This window comes from Ranitomeya variabilis, chromosome 5 (assembly GCF_051348905.1).
Source record: "Ranitomeya variabilis isolate aRanVar5 chromosome 5, aRanVar5.hap1, whole genome shotgun sequence".
Taxonomy (NCBI): domain Eukaryota; kingdom Metazoa; phylum Chordata; class Amphibia; order Anura; family Dendrobatidae; genus Ranitomeya; species Ranitomeya variabilis.
The window spans coordinates 6,320,183-6,338,327 of record NC_135236.1 but is presented as its reverse complement, the minus strand read 5'-3'; the positions used below and the strand labels follow the sequence as shown (position 1 = coordinate 6,338,327).

At 57.6% G+C, this 18,145-nt stretch overlaps 2 protein-coding genes across 2 annotated transcripts in view; one reads left to right on the top strand and one right to left on the bottom strand.

Annotated features, from left to right (window-relative positions):
- Positions 1–18,145, top strand: part of FGF11 (fibroblast growth factor 11) — a 1,303,510-nt gene that overhangs the window by 69,029 nt on the left and 1,216,336 nt on the right. The gene's annotated exons all lie outside the window — the stretch shown is intronic.
- On the bottom strand, positions 1,554–8,824 carry LOC143774161 (uncharacterized). Its single transcript, XM_077261505.1, has 2 exons — positions 8,330–8,824; positions 1,554–1,991 (listed from the first exon to the last, which is right to left on the bottom strand). The coding sequence occupies exons 1-2, from the start codon at positions 8,713–8,715 to the stop codon at positions 1,817–1,819; spliced, it is 561 nt and encodes a 186-aa protein (XP_077117620.1). The 5' UTR covers positions 8,716–8,824; the 3' UTR covers positions 1,554–1,816.

The following is an 18,145-nucleotide window of genomic DNA, read 5'->3' as shown; positions in this document are numbered from 1 at the left end:
GGGGGCAGCACCCAGCTGTGATCTGGTGGCAGGTCCGGCAGCGAGATGTCTACGGCCGGGTCTACATGGGCAGATGTTCGCTGCCACACGTCCTGTGGCCGGAGGTCAGCGCCATGACTAAGTGGCACAGGGAAACCTCCGGCCGGGTGATACATGTTCAATCCTCAGGCACTGACAAGTTTTGGTGTTTTCCCCCTTCTTCCAGGAGCCATAACTTTTTATTTCTCCACTGACAGATGAATGAGGCTTCGGGTTTTCATGGGAAGTGTCGTAGTTTTGTCACCATTCACTTTCGCGGACTGAACAATGGGAAAGACAAGACGAGAGAGCTGTAGGCCGCCCCCGATACTGCGGCCACCAGAGCGAGGCCGTGAAGATCCTTCTACTCTGCAGATAACTCTATTCTTATTTCTAGACCTTTAGGAAAAGGCGGACGCTTCACACTTGTTAATTTTCTATACGTTTTGAAAACTTTTTTTTTTTTAGAAATCATGTTATGGGTCTGGAAGCTGCGATCATTAGATTACTGCATCGTGTAGAGCAGAGGAGGGCTGCACGGAGTGTGGAGGTGGTGGCATCAGCAGGAACCTCCCGGACCCGCGGCCGGGATTGGTTTAGATGTCCGCGATCAAAGCTTCTGAGCGCACGCCGTGCCCCCGCGGAGTGATTCACATCTACATTACACATCAAGAAGGGGATACAGGAATATGCCACAGACCCCTGGACAGTGAGGGCCCAGGGTCACAGACCCCCGGACAGGGACGGCCCGGAGCAACATACTACCCAGTCAGCGATGGCAGACTTCCCCCCCCCCCCCCATCCCCGGATAGAGATGGCACAGGGTCACAAAATCCCCAGACAAAGACGGCCTGGGGCAACATACTACCTAGTGAGTGATTGCCCAGGGCTACAGACCTTCCCCGGGCAGTGACGGTCCAGGGCCACACACCCCCAGAGACAGCCCGGGTCACAGAGCCCCCCCCCAGACAGTGATGGCCCAGGGCCACATACTACCCAGTCAGTGACGGCCAGGGGCCGCAGACCCTCCCCCACGGACAGTGATGGCCCAGGCCCACAGAGACGGCCCAGGGCCACAGACCCCTCCCAGACAGACGGCCCAGGGTCATAAAATCCCCGGACAAAGACGGCCCGGGGCCACATACTACCTAGTGAGTGATGGCCCAGGGCTATAGACCCCGCCCCCGGGGCAGTGGTGGCCCAGGGCCACAGATCAGATAGGTACAACAAAAGGACAGTAGCTCACTGACGGTGCGGGCATTCTGCCGTGTGCCATGTGTACCTGAGCTGGGCAGAGCCGGCGTCTAGGTGCAGGTCAGGTTCACACACAACGCCGAGCATTGCTAGTTTCTCGCTCATATTGGCTCAGCCTGCGCAGAAGACCCAGTTTCTCATGTTCCCCTTTGAGAAAGTTAATTGCCCACCCATTCTAGGGCACACCACCACTAGAGGATTGGTGCAGGGATCCCCCACAAATAGTGCTGGTTTGTAGAGCTCCGCCCCTATAGGAATGAGCCAATCACCTCACAGTACACTTAATAACAAACCTTATTTAATTTGCTACAAAAAATACAAAACTTCATAAAAATAATCTACAGTGTAAAACTTTCCAGTGATGAGACCCCGGCACCTCCCAGCGCGGATGCTGAGTCCTGTCAGAGCTAGTCTGTCCCCCACAGTCACACAGTGCCCCCTGCAGGGAGGGTCTAGGAGGTGGGTGTCCTCTTTTATACCATGTTTACAGGATGAAAGGCACTGCCCCAGATGTCCACGGCAGTCACCATCCTGCGATTCAGTGTCAGAGGCTGATCAGTGACCCTCCACCGTCCACCTCCACCGTCTGGTAATGGACCTGCGGCTGGATCCCACGTCTCTCTCCAAAGTCACAAAGTCCTAATCCGTACAGCGCCGAAACGTCACTGACCACAGGGAACGACACATCAGCGCGGGGGGCTCCCAAATAGGACAGGTAACTGAGGAGGAAAGAAAAACAGAATTAGAGGACCAACACTGGCCAAATGCGAGAGCTACCGGGCAGGCCTGGACCAAAGGAGGCGCTACTGAGCAGTGGAGGTCAGAGGGACAGAGCATAGTGCTACCAGGCAGGCCTGGACCAAAGGAGGCGCTACTGAGCAGTGGAGGTCAGAGGGACAGAGCAGAGTGCTACCGGGCAGGCCTGGACCAAAGGAGGCGCTACTGAGCAGTGGAGGTCAGAGGGACAGAGCATAGTGCTACCGGGCAGGCCGGGACCAAAGGAGGCGCTACTGAGCAGTGGAGGTCAGAGGGACAGAGCATAGTGCTACCGGGCAGGCCGGGACCAAAGGAGGCGCTACTGAGCAGTGGAGGTCAGAGGGACAGAGCATAGTGCTACCAGGCAGGCCTGGACCAAAGGAGGCGCTACTGAGCAGTGGAGGTCAGAGGGACAGAGCAGAGTGCTACCGGGCAGGCCTGGACCAAAGGAGGCGCTACTGAGCAGTGGAGGTCAGAGGGACAGGGCATAGTGTTACCGGGCAGGCCTGGACCAAAGGAGGTGCTACTGAGCAGTGGAGGTCAGAGGGACAGAGCATAGTGCTACCGGGCAGGCCTGGACCAAAGGAGGTGCTACTGAGCAGTGGAGGTCAGAGGGACAGAGCATAGTGCTACCGGGCAGCCCTGGACCAAAGGAGGCGCTACTGAGCAGTGGAGGTCAGAGGGACAGGGCATAGTGCTACCGGGCAGGCCGGACCAAAGGAGGCGCTGCTGAGCAGTGGAGGTCAGAGGGACAGAGCATAGTGCTTCCGGGCAGGCCTGGACCAAAGGAGGCGCTACTGAGCAGTGGAGGTCAGAGGGACAGAGCAGAGTGCTACCGGGCAGGCCTGGACCAAAGGAGGCGCTACTGAGCAGTGGAGGTCAGAGGGACAGAGCAGAGTGCTACCGGGCAGGCCTGGACCAAAGGAGGCGCTACTGAGCAGTGGGGGTCAGAGGGACAAAGCATAGTGCTACCGGGCAGGCCGGGACCAAAGGAGGCACTACTGAGCAGTGGAGGTCAGAGGGACAGAGCATAGTGCTACCGGGCAGGCCGGGACCAAAGGAGGCGCTACTGAGCAGTGGAGGTCAGAGGGACAGAGCATAGTGCTACCGGGCAGACTGGACCAAAGGAGGCGCTACTGAGCAGTGGAGGTCAGAGGGACAGAGCAGAGTGCTACCGGGCAGGCCTGGACCAAAGGAGGCGCTACTGAGCAGTGGAGGTCAGAGGGACAGAGCAGAGTGCTACCGGGCAGGCCTGGACCAAAGGAGGCGCTACTGAGCAGTGGAGGTCAGAGCAGAGTGCTACCGGGCAGGCCGGGACCAAAGGAGGCGCTACTGAGCAGTGGAGGTCAGAGGGACAGAGCATAGTGCTACCGGGCAGGCCTGGACCAAAGGAGGCGCTACTGAGCAGTGGAGGTCAGAGGGACAGAGCATAGTGCTACCAGGCAGGCCTGGACCAAAGGAGGCGCTACTGAGCAGTGGAGGTCAGAGGGACAGAGCAGAGTGCTACCGGGCAGGCCGGGACCAAAGGAGGCACTACTGAGCAGTGGAGGTCAGAGGGACAGAGCAGAGTGCTACCGAGCAGGCCTGGACCAAAGGAGGCAAAGAGTTTGTATGTTCTCTCCGTGTTTGCGTGGGTTTCCTCCGGGCACTCCGGTTTCCTCCCACATTTTCAAAGACATACTGATAGGTAATTTAGATTGTGAGCCCCATCGGGGACAGCGATGACAATGTGTGCAAACTGTAAAGCGTTGCGTAATATGTTAGCGCTATATAAAAATAAAGATTATTATTATTATTACTGAGCAGTGGAGGTCAGAGGGACAGAGCATAGTGCTACCGGGCAGGCCTGGACCAAAGGAGGCGCTACTGAGCAGTGGAGGTCAGAGGGACAGAGCAGAGTGCTACCGGGCAGGCCGGGACCAAAGGAGGCACTACTGAGCAGTGGAGGTCAGAGGGACAGAGCATAGTGCTACCGGGCAGGCCTGGACCAAAGGAGGCGCTACTGAGCAGTGGAGGTCAGAGGGACAGAGCATAGTGCTACTGGGCAGGCCGGGACCAAAGGAGGCGCTACTGAGCAGTGGAGGTCAGAGGGACAGAGCAGAGTGCTACCGGGCAGGCCGGGACCAAAGGAGGCACTACTGAGCAGTGGAGGTCAGAGGGACAGAGCAGAGTGCTACCGGGCAGGCCTGGACCAAAGGAGGCGCTACTGAGCAGTGGAGGTCAGAGGGACAGAGCATAGTGCTACCGGGCAGGCCTGGACCAAAGGAGGCGCTACTGAGCAGTGGAGGTCAGAGGGACAGAGCAGAGTGCTACCGGGCAGGCCGGGACCAAAGGAGGCGCTACTGGGCAGTGGAGGTCAGAGGGACAGAGCAGAGTGCTACTGGGCAGGCCGGGACCAAAGGAGGCACTACTGAGCAGTGGAGGTCAGAGGGACAGAGCAGAGTGCTACCGGGCAGGCCTGGACCAAAGGAGGCGCTACTGGGCAGTGGAGGTCAGAGGGACAGAGCAGAGTGCTACCGGGCAGGCCTGGACCAAAGGAGGCGCTACTGAGCAGTGGAGGTCAGAGGGACAGAGCATAGTGCTACCGGGCAGGCCTTGACCAAAGGAGGCGCTACTGAGCAGTGGAGGTCAGAGGGACAGAGCATAGTGCTACCGGGCAGGCTGGACCAAAAGAGGCGCTACTGAGCAGTGGAGGTCAGAGGGACAGAGCATAGTGCTACCGGGCAGGCCTGGACCAAAGGAGGCGCTACTGAGCAGTGGAGGTCAGAGGGACAGGTAACTGAGGAGAACGGAAACACAGAATTAGAGGACCAACACTGGGCAAATGAGAGCTACCGGGCAGGCCGGAAAAAAGGAGGCGCTACTGAGCAGTGGAGGTCAGAGGGACAGGGCAGAGTGCTACTGGGTAGGCCTGGACCAAAAGGAGGCGCTACTGAGCAGTGGAGGTCAGAGGGACAGAGCAGAGTGCTACCGGGCAGACTGGACCAAAGGAGGCGCTACTGAGCAGTGGAGGTCAGAGGGACAGAGCAGAGTGCTACCGGGCAGGCCTGGACCAAAGGAGGCGCTACTGAGCAGTGGAGGTCAGAGGGACAGAGCAGAGTGCTACCGGGCAGGCCTGGACCAAAGGAGGCGCTACTGAGCAGTGGAGGTCAGAGCAGAGTGCTACCGGGCAGGCCGGGACCAAAGGAGGCGCTACTGAGCAGTGGAGGTCAGAGGGACAGAGCATAGTGCTACCGGGCAGGCCTGGACCAAAGGAGGCGCTACTGAGCAGTGGAGGTCAGAGGGACAGAGCATAGTGCTACCAGGCAGGCCTGGACCAAAGGAGGCGCTACTGAGCAGTGGAGGTCAGAGGGACAGAGCAGAGTGCTACCGGGCAGGCCGGGACCAAAGGAGGCACTACTGAGCAGTGGAGGTCAGAGGGACAGAGCAGAGTGCTACCGAGCAGGCCTGGACCAAAGGAGGCAAAGAGTTTGTATGTTCTCTCCGTGTTTGCGTGGGTTTCCTCCGGGCACTCCGGTTTCCTCCCACATTTTCAAAGACATACTGATAGGTAATTTAGATTGTGAGCCCCATCGGGGACAGCGATGACAATGTGTACAAACTGTAAAGCGCTGCGTAATATGTTAGCGCTATATAAAAATAAAGATTATTATTATTATTACTGAGCAGTGGAGGTCAGAGGGACAGAGCATAGTGCTACCGGGCAGGCCTGGACCAAAGGAGGCGCTACTGAGCAGTGGAGGTCAGAGGGACAGAGCAGAGTGCTACCGGGCAGGCCGGGACCAAAGGAGGCACTACTGAGCAGTGGAGGTCAGAGGGACAGAGCATAGTGCTACCGGGCAGGCCTGGACCAAAGGAGGCGCTACTGAGCAGTGGAGGTCAGAGGGACAGAGCATAGTGCTACTGGGCAGGCCGGGACCAAAGGAGGCGCTACTGAGCAGTGGAGGTCAGAGGGACAGAGCAGAGTGCTACCGGGCAGGCCGGGACCAAAGGAGGCACTACTGAGCAGTGGAGGTCAGAGGGACAGAGCAGAGTGCTACCGGGCAGGCCTGGACCAAAGGAGGCGCTACTGAGCAGTGGAGGTCAGAGGGACAGAGCATAGTGCTACCGGGCAGGCCTGGACCAAAGGAGGCGCTACTGAGCAGTGGAGGTCAGAGGGACAGAGCAGAGTGCTACCGGGCAGGCCGGGACCAAAGGAGGCGCTACTGGGCAGTGGAGGTCAGAGGGACAGAGCAGAGTGCTACTGGGCAGGCCGGGACCAAAGGAGGCACTACTGAGCAGTGGAGGTCAGAGGGACAGAGCAGAGTGCTACCGGGCAGGCCTGGACCAAAGGAGGCGCTACTGGGCAGTGGAGGTCAGAGGGACAGAGCAGAGTGCTACCGGGCAGGCCTGGACCAAAGGAGGCGCTACTGAGCAGTGGAGGTCAGAGGGACAGAGCATAGTGCTACCGGGCAGGCCTTGACCAAAGGAGGCGCTACTGAGCAGTGGAGGTCAGAGGGACAGAGCATAGTGCTACCGGGCAGGCTGGACCAAAAGAGGCGCTACTGAGCAGTGGAGGTCAGAGGGACAGAGCATAGTGCTACCGGGCAGGCCTGGACCAAAGGAGGCGCTACTGAGCAGTGGAGGTCAGAGGGACAGAGCATAGTGCTACCGGGCAGGCCGGGACCAAAGGAGGCGCTACTGGGCAGTGGAGGTCAGAGGGACAGAGCATAGTGCTACCGGGCAGGCTGGACCAAAAGAGGCGCTACTGAGCAGTGGAGGTCAGAGGGACAGAGCATAGTGCTACCGGGCAGGCCTGGACCAAAGGAGGCGCTACTGAGCAGTGGAGGTCAGAGGGACAGGTAACTGAGGAGAACGGAAACACAGAATTAGAGGACCAACACTGGGCAAATGAGAGCTACCGGGCAGGCCGGAAAAAAGGAGGCGCTACTGAGCAGTGGAGGTCAGAGGGACAGGGCAGAGTGCTACTGGGTAGGCCTGGACCAAAAGGAGGCGCTACTGAGCAAGCCACCGCACACTATCACACATCACAGGCCACCGCACATCACAGGCCACCGCACACCACAGGCCACCGCACACCACAGGCCACCGCACACCACAGGCCACCGCACACCACGGGACACCGCACACTACAGGCCACCACACACCACAGAACACCGCAGGACCCCACACACCACAGGCCACTGCACACCACAGGCCGAACATCTGCTCTATTATCAGCATGGTGTCTCGTCTTTTCAGAACCTTTTGGCTTTTTATTTCTTTTTAGATTTATGTTGAAGTGCTGTCTCTCACCCCTTACTATCCGGGGCTCTCTCTATCTGGGGCTATCACTATCCGAGAGTCTCACCTGCACGGCGGCCCCTCACTATCCAGGGCTCTCTCTATCTGGGGGTCTCACCTGCACGGCAGCCCCTCACTATCCAGGGCTCTCTCTATCTGGGGGTCTCACCTGCCCCTCACTATCCGGAGGTCTCACCTGAAAGGCCGCCCCTCACTATCCAGGGCTCTCTCTATCTGGGGGTCTCACCTGCACGGCAGCCCCTCACTATCCGGGGCGCTCTCTATCTGGGGGGTCTCACCTGCCCCTCACTATCCGGAGGTCTCACCTGAAAGGCCGCCCCTCACTATCCAGGGCTCTCTCTATCTGGGGGTCTCACCTGCCCCTCAATATCTGGGGGTCTCACCTGCACGTCAGCCCCTCACTATCCGGGGCTCTCTCCATCTGGGGGGTCTCACCTGCCCCTCACTATCCGGAGGTCTCACCTGCACGGCTGCCCCACTATCCGGGGCTCTCTCTATCTGGGGGTCTCACCTGCCCCTCAATATCCGGGGGTCTCACCTGCACGGCAGCCCCTCACTATCTGGGGCTCTCTCTATCTGGGGGGTTTCACCTGCCCCTCACTATCCGGAGGTCTCACCTGCACGGCCGCCCCTCACTATCCGGGGTCTCACTATCCGGGGGTCTCACTATCCGGGGCCTCACTATCCGGGGCCTCACCTGCCCCTCACTATCCGGGGGTCTCACCTGCACGGCCGCCCCTCACTATCCGGGGTCTCACTATCCAGAGGTCTCACCTGCACGGCCGCCCCTCACTATCCGGGGTCTCACTATCCGGGGGTCTCACTATCCGGGGTCTCACTATCCGGGGTCTCACCTGCCCCTCACTATCCAGAGGTCTCACCTGCACGGCCGCCCCTCACTATCCGGGGTCTCACTATCCGGGGGTCTCACTATCCGGGGGTCTCACCTGCACGGCCGCCCCTCACTATCCGGGGTCTCACTATCCGGGGGTCTCACCTGCACGGCGGCCCCTCGCAGCCGCTGCTCTCCTCCTCTCCCCCAGCTGGCAGGCCGCTGCTCGGCGCTCGGGGGTCCTGAGCTCCGGGGGTGGTCGGGGCCCGGCTCTCCGCCTTCTGCCGCCTCTTCTTGCGGGGGGCGTACTTGTAGCCCGGGTGGTCCCGGGCGTGGCGCTCCCGCAGCCGCTTGGCCTGCTCCCGGTACGGCCTCCGCTCGTCCTCGCCCAGCGCCCGCCACACCTCCCCCAGGCGGCGGCTGATCTCCGAGTTGTGCATCTTCGGGTGCAGGGCGGACACGCGCTTCCGCTCCTCGCTGGACCACACCATGAAGGCGTTCATCGGCCGCTTCACCGGGGCCTCCGCAGTCCTCACCGGGGCCTCCGCCATCCTCAGCAGCAGCAGGTGCAGCGGCCGCAGCTCCGTCCACAGCCCGGACCCTCCGCTCCTGAGGGGGATTTAAAGCCCCCCGCCCCTCCTCCTCCCTCTCCGCAGGGTCTCTTAACCCCTCCAGCGCCGGCAGATACAGCCCTCACCAGTCACAGCAATTGTCCAGTGTTACCCATAGCGACCAATCACATCTCTGCTTTCATTTTCGTGCCTGTTATGAAAAAATTCAAGTAGTGATGGGATTGGTTGCTGTGGGCGCTGAGGGCGCGTGCCCACCATAAGGCGAGGGCGCGTGCCCACCATAAGGCGAGGGCGCGTGCCCACCATAAGGCGAGGGCGCGTGCCCACCATAAGGCGAGGGCGCGTGCCCACGATTAGTATGCGCTGCGGGTCGGACGCTGAGGGCGCATGCCCACGATCAGTATATGCTGCGGTTCGGATGCTGAGGGCGCGTGCCCACGATCAGTATACGCTGCGGTTCGGATGCTGAGGGCGCGTGCCCACGATCAGTATACGCTGCGGTTCGGATGATGAGGGCGCGTGCCCACGATCAGTATATGCTGCGGTTCGGATGATGAGGGCGCGTGCCCACGATCAGTATACGCTGCGGTTCGGATGATGAGGGCGCGTGCCCACGATCAGTATACGCTGCGGTTCGGATGATGAGGGCGCGTGCCCACGATCAGTATACGCTGCGGTTCGGATGATGAGGGCGCGTGCCCACGATCAGTATATGCTGCGGTTCAGATGATGAGGGCGCGTGCCCACGATCAGTATATGCTGCGGTTCAGATGATGAGGGCGCGTGCCCACGATCAGTATACGCTGCAGGTCGGACGCTGAGGGCGTGTGGTCGGACACTGAGGGCGCGTGCCCACGATCAGTATACGCTGCAGGTCGGACGCTGAGGGCGTGTGGTCGGACACTGAGGGCGCGTGCCCACGATCAGTATACGCTGCGGTTCGGATGCTGAGGGCACGTGCCCACGATCAGTATATGCTGCGGTTCGGATGATGAGGGCGCGTGCCCACGATTAGTATACGCTGCGGGTCGGACGCTGAAGGCGCGTGCCCACGATCAGTATACGCTGCGGGTCAGACGCTGAGGGCGCGTGCCCACGATCAGTATACGTTGCGGGTCGGACGCTGAGGGCGCGTGCCCACGATCAGTATACGCTGCGGGTCAGACGCTGAGGGCACGTGCCCACGATCAGTATACGTTGCGGGTCGGACGCTGAGGGCGCGTGCCCACGATTAGTATACGCTGCGGGTCGGACGCTGAAGGCGCGTGCCCACGATCAGTATACGCTGCGGGTCAGACGCTGAGGGCGCGTGCCCACGATCAGTATACGTTGCGGGTCGGACGCTGAGGGCGCGTGCCCACGATCAGTATACGCTGCGGGTCAGACGCTGAGGGCACGTGCCCACGATCAGTATACGTTGCGGGTCGGACGCTGAGGGCGCGTGCCCACGATTAGTATACGCTGCGGGTCGGACGCTGAAGGCGCGTGCCCACGATCAGTATACGCTGCGGGTCGGACGCTGAGGGCGCGTGCCCACGATCAGTATACGTTGCGGGTCGGACGCTGAGGGAGCGTGCCCACGATCAGTATACGCTGCGGGTCAGACGCTGAGGGCACGTGCCCACGATCAGTATACCTTGCGGGTCAGACGCTGAGGGCACGTGCCCACGATCAGTATACGCTGTGGGTCGGACGCTGAGGGCGCGTGCCCACGATCAGTATACGCTGCGGGTCAGACGCTGAGGGCGCGTGCCCACGATCAGTATACCTTGCGGGTCGGACGCTGAGGGCGCGTGCCCACGATCAGTATACGCTGCGGGTCGGATGCTGAGGGCGCGTGCCCACGATCAGTATACGCTGCGGGTCAGACGCTGAGGGCACGTGCCCACGATCAGTATACGCTGCGGGTCGGACGCTGAGGGCGCGTGCCCACGATCAGTATACGCTGCGGGTCGGACGCTGAGGGCGCGTGCCCACGATCAGTATACGCTGCGGGTCAGACGCTGAGGGCACGTGCCCACGATCAGTATACGCTGCGGGTCAGACGCTGAGGGCGCGTGCCCACGATCAGTATACGCTGCGGTTCGGATGCTGAGGGCGCGTGCCCACGATCAGTATATGCTGCGGTTCGGATGATGAGGGCGCGTGCCCACGATCAGTATACGCTGCGGGTCGGACGCTGAGGGCGTGTGGTCGGACACTGAGGGCGCGTGCCCACGATCAGTATACGCTGCGGTTCGGATGCTGAGGGCGCGTGCCCACGATCAGTATATGCTGCGGTTCAGATGATGAGGGCGCGTGCCCACGATCAGTATACGCTGCGGTTCGGATGATGAGGGCGCGTGCCCACGATCAGTATATGCTGCGGTTCGGATGATGAGGGCGCGTGCCCACGATCAGTATACGCTGCAGTTCGGATGCTGAGGGCGCGTGCCCACGATCAGTATATGCTGCGGTTCGGATGATGAGGGCGCGTGCCCACGATCAGTATACGCTGCGGGTCGGACGCTGAGGGCGTGTGGTCGGACACTGAGGGCGCGTGCCCACGATCAGTATACGCTGCGGTTCGGATGCTGAGGGCGCGTGCCCACGATCAGTATATGCTGCGGTTCGGATGATGAGGGCGCGTGCCCACGATCAGTATACGCTGCGGGTCGGACGCTGAGGGCGCGTGGTCGGACACTGAGGGCGCGTGCCCACGATTAGTATACGCTGCGGGTCGGACGCTGAAGGCGCGTGCCCACGATCAGTATACGCTGCGGGTCAGACGCTGAGGGCGCGTGCCCACGATCAGTATACGTTGCGGGTCGGACGCTGAGGGCGCGTGCCCACGATCAGTATACGCTGCGGGTCAGACGCTGAGGGCACGTGCCCACGATCAGTATACGTTGCGGGTCGGACGCTGAGGGCGCGTGCCCACGATTAGTATACGCTGCGGGTCGGACGCTGAAGGCGCGTGCCCACGATCAGTATACGCTGCGGGTCGGACGCTGAGGGCGCGTGCCCACGATCAGTATACGTTGCGGGTCGGACGCTGAGGGCACGTGCCCACGATCAGTATACGCTGCGGGTCAGACGCTGAGGGCACGTGCCCACGATCAGTATACCTTTCGGGTCGGACGCTGAGGGCGCGTGCCCACGATCAGTATACGCTGCGGGTCGGACGCTGAGGGCGCGTGCCCACGATCAGTATACGCTGCGGGTCGGACGCTGAGGGCGCGTGCCCACGATCAGTATACGCTGCGGGTCGGACGCTGAGGGCGCGTGCCCACGATCAGTATACGCTGCGCGTCGGACGCTGAGGTTATGTGCCCATGATCAGTTCAATGTATTTGACGCCGTGATTCTGCACAGTTCAGTGATCACAGAGGTTTCATCTGCGCTTAATAGACGGCAGCGGACATGTGCTGTGTCCAGCGCGATGCCGATTACTGAACGTGTGTATGAACTCTAAGACCCAGAACGCCTCAATAGTACAACAAATTTTATTTATACAATTCATACTTAGAACGAAAACAGCGATTAAATATAAAACCTTCATGAGCGGATGAGCTTGGAAAGAACCGTGTCTGAAGAGGTAACTACGACCAGACGAGCCAGGAAGAACCACATCTGAAGAGATGACCACGAAGAGATGAGTGCAAGAAGAACCACATCCAAAGAGGCGACCATGAACAGACGAGCACAGGAATAACCATATCTGAAGAGGCGACCACGAAAAGAGGAGCGCAGGAAGAACCACATCCGAAGAGGTGACGACGAGTGTGGAAAGAACCGCAACTGAAGAGGCGACCACGAACAGACGAATGTATGAAGAAACACATCTGAAGAGGCGACCAGGAACAGACGAGCACAGGAAGAACCACATCTGGAGAGGCAACCACGAAGAGACGAGCTCAGGAAGAACCACATCTGAAGAGGTGACCACGAACAGACGAATGCATGAAGAATCACATCTGAAGAGGCGACCACGAACAGACGAGCGCAGGAAGAGCCACATCTGAAGAGGCAACTATGAACAGACGAGCGCAGGAAGAACCACATCTGAAGAGGCGACAACGAACAGACGAATGCATGAAGAATCACATCTGAAGAGGCGACCACGAACAGACGAGCGCAGGAAGAACCACATCTGAAGAGGCAACCATGAACAGACGAGCGCAGGAAGAACCACATCTGAAGAGGCGACAACGAACAGACGAATGCATGAAGAATCACATCTGAAGAGGCGACCACGAACAGACGAGCGCAGGAAGAACCACATCTGAAGAGGCAACCATGAACAGACGAGCGCAGGACGAACCACATCTGAAGAGGCGACAACGAACAGACAAGCGCAGGAAGAACCACATCTGAAGAGGCAACCACGAACAGACGAGCGCAAGAAGAACCACATCTGAAGAGGCAACCACGAACAGACGAGCGCAGGAAGAACCACATCTGAAGAGGCGACCACGAACAGACAAGTGCAGGAAGAACCACATCTGAAGAGGGGACCACAAACAAACAAGCGCAGGAAGGACCGCATCTGAAGAGGTGACGACAAGTGCAAAGAGAACCGTGTCTGAAGAGGCGACCGCAAACAGACGAGCACAGGAAGAACCACATCTGAAGAGGTGACTGTGATCAGATAAGCGCAAGAAGAACCACATCTGAAGAGGCAGCCACGAACAGACGAGCGCAGGAAGAACCACATCTGAAGAGGCGACCACAAACAGATGAGCACAGGAAGAACCACATCTGAAGAGGGGACCGCAAACAAACAAGTGCAGGAAGAACCGCATCTGAAGAGGCGACCACCGGGAACAGACGAGTGCAGGAAGAACCACATCTGAAGAGGCGACAACGAACAGACGAATGCATGAAGAATCACATCTGAAGAGGCGACCACGAACAGACGAGCGCAGGAAGAACCACATCTGAAGAGGCAACCATGAACAGACGAGCGCAGGACGAACCACATCTGAAGAGGCGACAACGAACAGACAAGCGCAGGAAGAACCACATCTGAAGAGGCAACCACGAACAGACGAGCGCAAGAAGAACCACATCTGAAGAGGCAACCACGAACAGACGAGCGCATGAAGAACCACATCTGAAGAGGCGACCACGAACAGACAAGTGCAGGAAGAACCACATCTGAAGAGGGGACCACAAACAAACAAGCGCAGGAAGGACCGCATCTGAAGAGGTGACGACAAGTGCAAAGAGAACCGTGTCTGAAGAGGCGACCGCAAACAGACGAGCACAGGAAGAACCACATCTGTAGAGGTGACTGTGATCAGATAAGCGCAAGAAGAACCACATCTGAAGAGGCAACCACGAACAGAGTAGCACAGGAAGAACCACATCTGAAGAGGGGACCGCAAACAAACAAGTGCAGGAAGAGCCACATCTGAAGAGGCAACCATGAACAGACGAGCGCAGGAAGAACCACATCTGAAGAGGCGACAACGAACAGACGAATGCATGAAGAATCACATCTGAAGAGGCGACCACGAACAGACGAGCACAGGAAGAACCACATCTGAAGAGGCAACCATGAACAGACGAGCGCAGGACGAACCACATCTGAAGAGGCGACAACAAACAGACAAGCGCAGGAAGAACCACATCTGAAGAGGCAACCACGAACAGACGAGCGCAAGAAGAACCACATCTGAAGAGGCAACCACGAACAGACGAGTGCAGGAAGAACCACATCTGAAGAGGCGACCACGAACAGACAAGTGCAGGAAGAACTACATCTGAAGAGGGGACCACAAACAAACAAGCGCAGGAAGAACCACATCTGAAGAGGTGACTGTGATCAGATAAGCGCAAGAAGAACCACATCTGAAGAGGCAACCACGAACAGACGAGCGCAGGAAGAACCACATCTGAAGAGATGAGCACAGGAAGAACCACATCTTAAGAGGGGACCGCAAACAAACAAGTGCAGGAAGAACCGCATCTGAAGAGGCGACCACCGGGAACAGACGAATGCAGGAAGAACTACATCTGAAGAGGCGACTGCCGGGAACAGACGAGTGCAGGAAGAACCACATCTGAAGAGGTAACGAAAGCAGGAAGAACCACATCTGAAGAGGCAACCATAAACATACGAGCGCAAGAAGAACCACATCTGAAGAGGTGACTGTGATCAGACGAACGCAGGAAGAACCACACTGAAGAGGCAACCACGAACAGACGAGCGCAGGAAGAACCACATCTAAAAAGGCGACCACCGGGAACAGACGAGCGCAGGAAGAACCACATCTGAAGAGGCGACTGCGAACAGATGAAAGCAGGAAGAACCACATCTAAAGAGGCAACCACAAACATACGAGCGCAGGAAGAACCACATCTGAAGAGGTGACTTATCAGATAAGCGCAGGAAGAACCACATCTGAAGAGGCAACCACGAACAGACGAGCGCAGGAAGAACCACATCTAAAGAGGCGACCACCGGGAACAGACGAGCGCAGGATAAACCACATCTGAACAGGAGACCGTAAACAAACAAGCGCTGGAAGAACCACATCTGAAATGGCAACCACGAACATACGAGCGCAAGAAGAACCACATCTGAAGAAGTGACTGATCAGACGAGTGCAGGAAGAACCACATCTGAAGAGGCAACAACGAACAGACGAGCGCAGGAAGAACCACATGTAAAGAGGCAACCACCGGGAACAGACGAGCGCAGGATAAACCACATCTGAAGAGGCGACCACGAACAGATGAGCGCAGGAAGAACCACATCTGAAGAGGCGACAGTGAACAGACAAGCGTAGGAAGAACCACATCTGAAGAGGCGACAATGAACAAACGAGCGCAGGAAGAACCACATCTGAAGAAGCAACAATGAACAAACGATCGTAGGAAGAACCACATCTGAAGAGACGACCATGAACAGTCGAGTGAAGGAAGAACTACATCCGAAGAGGCGACGATGAGTGCGGAAAGAACCATGTCTGAAGAGGTGACCACCCACAGACGAGAGCATGAAGAGCCACATCTGAAGAGTCGACCATGAACAGTCGAGTGAAGGAAGAACTACATCCGAAGAGGCGACGATGAGTGCGGAAAGAACCATGTCTGAAGAGGTGACCACCCACAGACGAGAGCATGAAGAGCCACAGCTGAAGAGTCGACCATGAACAGTCGAGTGCAGTAAGAACCACATCTGAAGAGGCGACAACAAGCGTGGAAAGAACCACATTTGAAAAGGTGATGACGAGCGCAGGAAAAACAGTGTCCAAAGAGGCGACACCGAGTGCGGAAAGAACCATGTCCGAAAAGAATGCAACAAATGTGGAAGGAACCGCTGATAAGCACAGGAAGAACTGCGTCTGAAAAGGAAATAAGAACAGAAAGAACAGTGTCTGAAGAGGTAACCATGATTGGATGAGTGCTGTAAGAAACACTTCTGATGATGCGACAACAAGCTCCGGAAGAACCTCCTTCAAAGACGTGACCATGAGTGGAAGAGTGCAAAAAGAACTGCTCCCGAAGAGGCGACGACGAGCTCAAGAAGATCCGCTCCCAAAGAGGTGACGACAATCTCAAGAAGAACTGCTCCCGAAGATGCGACAATGAGCTCAAGAAGAACCGCTCCCGAAGAGGCGTAGATGAGTTCAAGAAGAACTGCACCGAAGAGGAGAAGAAGAGCGCAAGAAGAACCGCTCCCGAAGAGGGAACGACGAGCTCAAGAAGAACTGCTCCCAAAAAGGCAACAACGAGCTCTAGAAGAACCACTCCCGAAGAGGTGACGAGGAGCTCAAGAAGAACCGCCCCCAAAGAGGCGATGACGAGCTCAAGAACTGCTCCCGAAGAGGCGCCAATGAGCTCAAGAAGAACCGCTCCCAAAGAGGTGACGACAAGCTCAAGAAGAACTGCTCCCGAAGAGGCGATGATGAGCTGAAGAAGAACCGCTCCCGAAGAGGCGATGACGAGCTCAAGAAGAACCACCACTGAAGAGGCGCTGATGAGCTCAAGAACTGCTCCCGAAGATGCGACGATGAGCTCCAGAAGAACCGCTCCCGTAGAGGCGATGACGAGCTCAAGAAGAACTGCTCCCAAAGAGGTGATGACGAGTTCAAGAAGAACTGCTCCCGAAAAGGCGACGACGAGCTCAAGAAGAACCGCTCCTGTAGAGGTGATGACGAGCTCAAGAAGAACCACTCCCAAAGAGACAACAACAAGCTCAAGCAGAACCGCTCCCAAAGAGGTGACGACGAGCTCAAGAAGAACTACTCGCGAAGAGGCGTCGATGAGCTCAAGAAGAACCACTCCCGAAGAGGCGACGATGAGCTCAAGATGAACCGCTCCTGAAGAGGCGAAGATGAGTTCAAGAAGAACTGCACTGAAGAGGAGAAGAAGAGCGCAAGAAGAACCGCTCCCGAAGAGACAACGATGATCTCAAGAAGAACTCCCAAAAAGGAAACAATGAGCTCAAGAAGAACCACTCTCAAAGAGGTGACAACGAGCTCAAGAAGAACCGCCCCCGAAGAGGTTATGACGAGCTCAAGAACTGCTCCCGAAAAGGCGATGATGAGCTCAAGAAGAACCGCTCCCGAAGAAGTGACGACGAGCTCAAGATGAACCGCTCTCGAAGAAGCAAAGACGAGCTCAAGAAGAACCGCACTGAAGAGGCGAAGACGAGCTCAAGAAGAACCGCTCCCGAAAAGGTGACAATGAGCTTAAGAACCACCACTGAAGAAGACCCACTCCCGAAGAGGTGATGACGAGCTCAAGATGAACCGCTCCCGAAGAGGCAAAGATGAGCTCAAGAAGAATTGCACTGAAGAGACGAAGAAGTGCGCAAAAAGAACTGCTCCCAAAGAGGCAACGACAAGCTCAAGAAGAACCGCTCCCGAAGAGGTGATGACGAGCTCAAGAAGAACCACCACTGAAGAGGCGATGACGAGCTCAAGAACTGCTTCAGAAGAAGCGACGATGAGATCAAGAAGAACCACTCACACGCCTAATTCTGCATTCAGGACCTGAAAATTACGTCACGGCTTGCTGTGATCGGTCGCGTCACGGTCACATGGGCGGCACGCAACCAATCACAAGCCGTGACATCACGGAAGGAAGTAAACGCGCGCATTTTAAGCAAAGAACGCTGCCGGGTCCCTCGGTGAGGTCCAGGCTGCGTCGGAGAGGTGAGTATAGCAATATTTTTTATTTTAACTCTTTCTTTTACACATTAATGTTGTTTCGATACCGATACCCGATACCACAAAAGTATCGGATCTCGGTATCGGAATTCCGATACCCGCAAGTATCGGCCGATACCCGATACTTGCGGTATCGGAATGCTCAACACTATTGACGATGAGCTCAAGATGAACAGCTCCCGAAGAGGTGACGACAAGCTCAAGATAAAACTGCTCCTGAATAGGCAAAGATGAGCTCAAGAAGA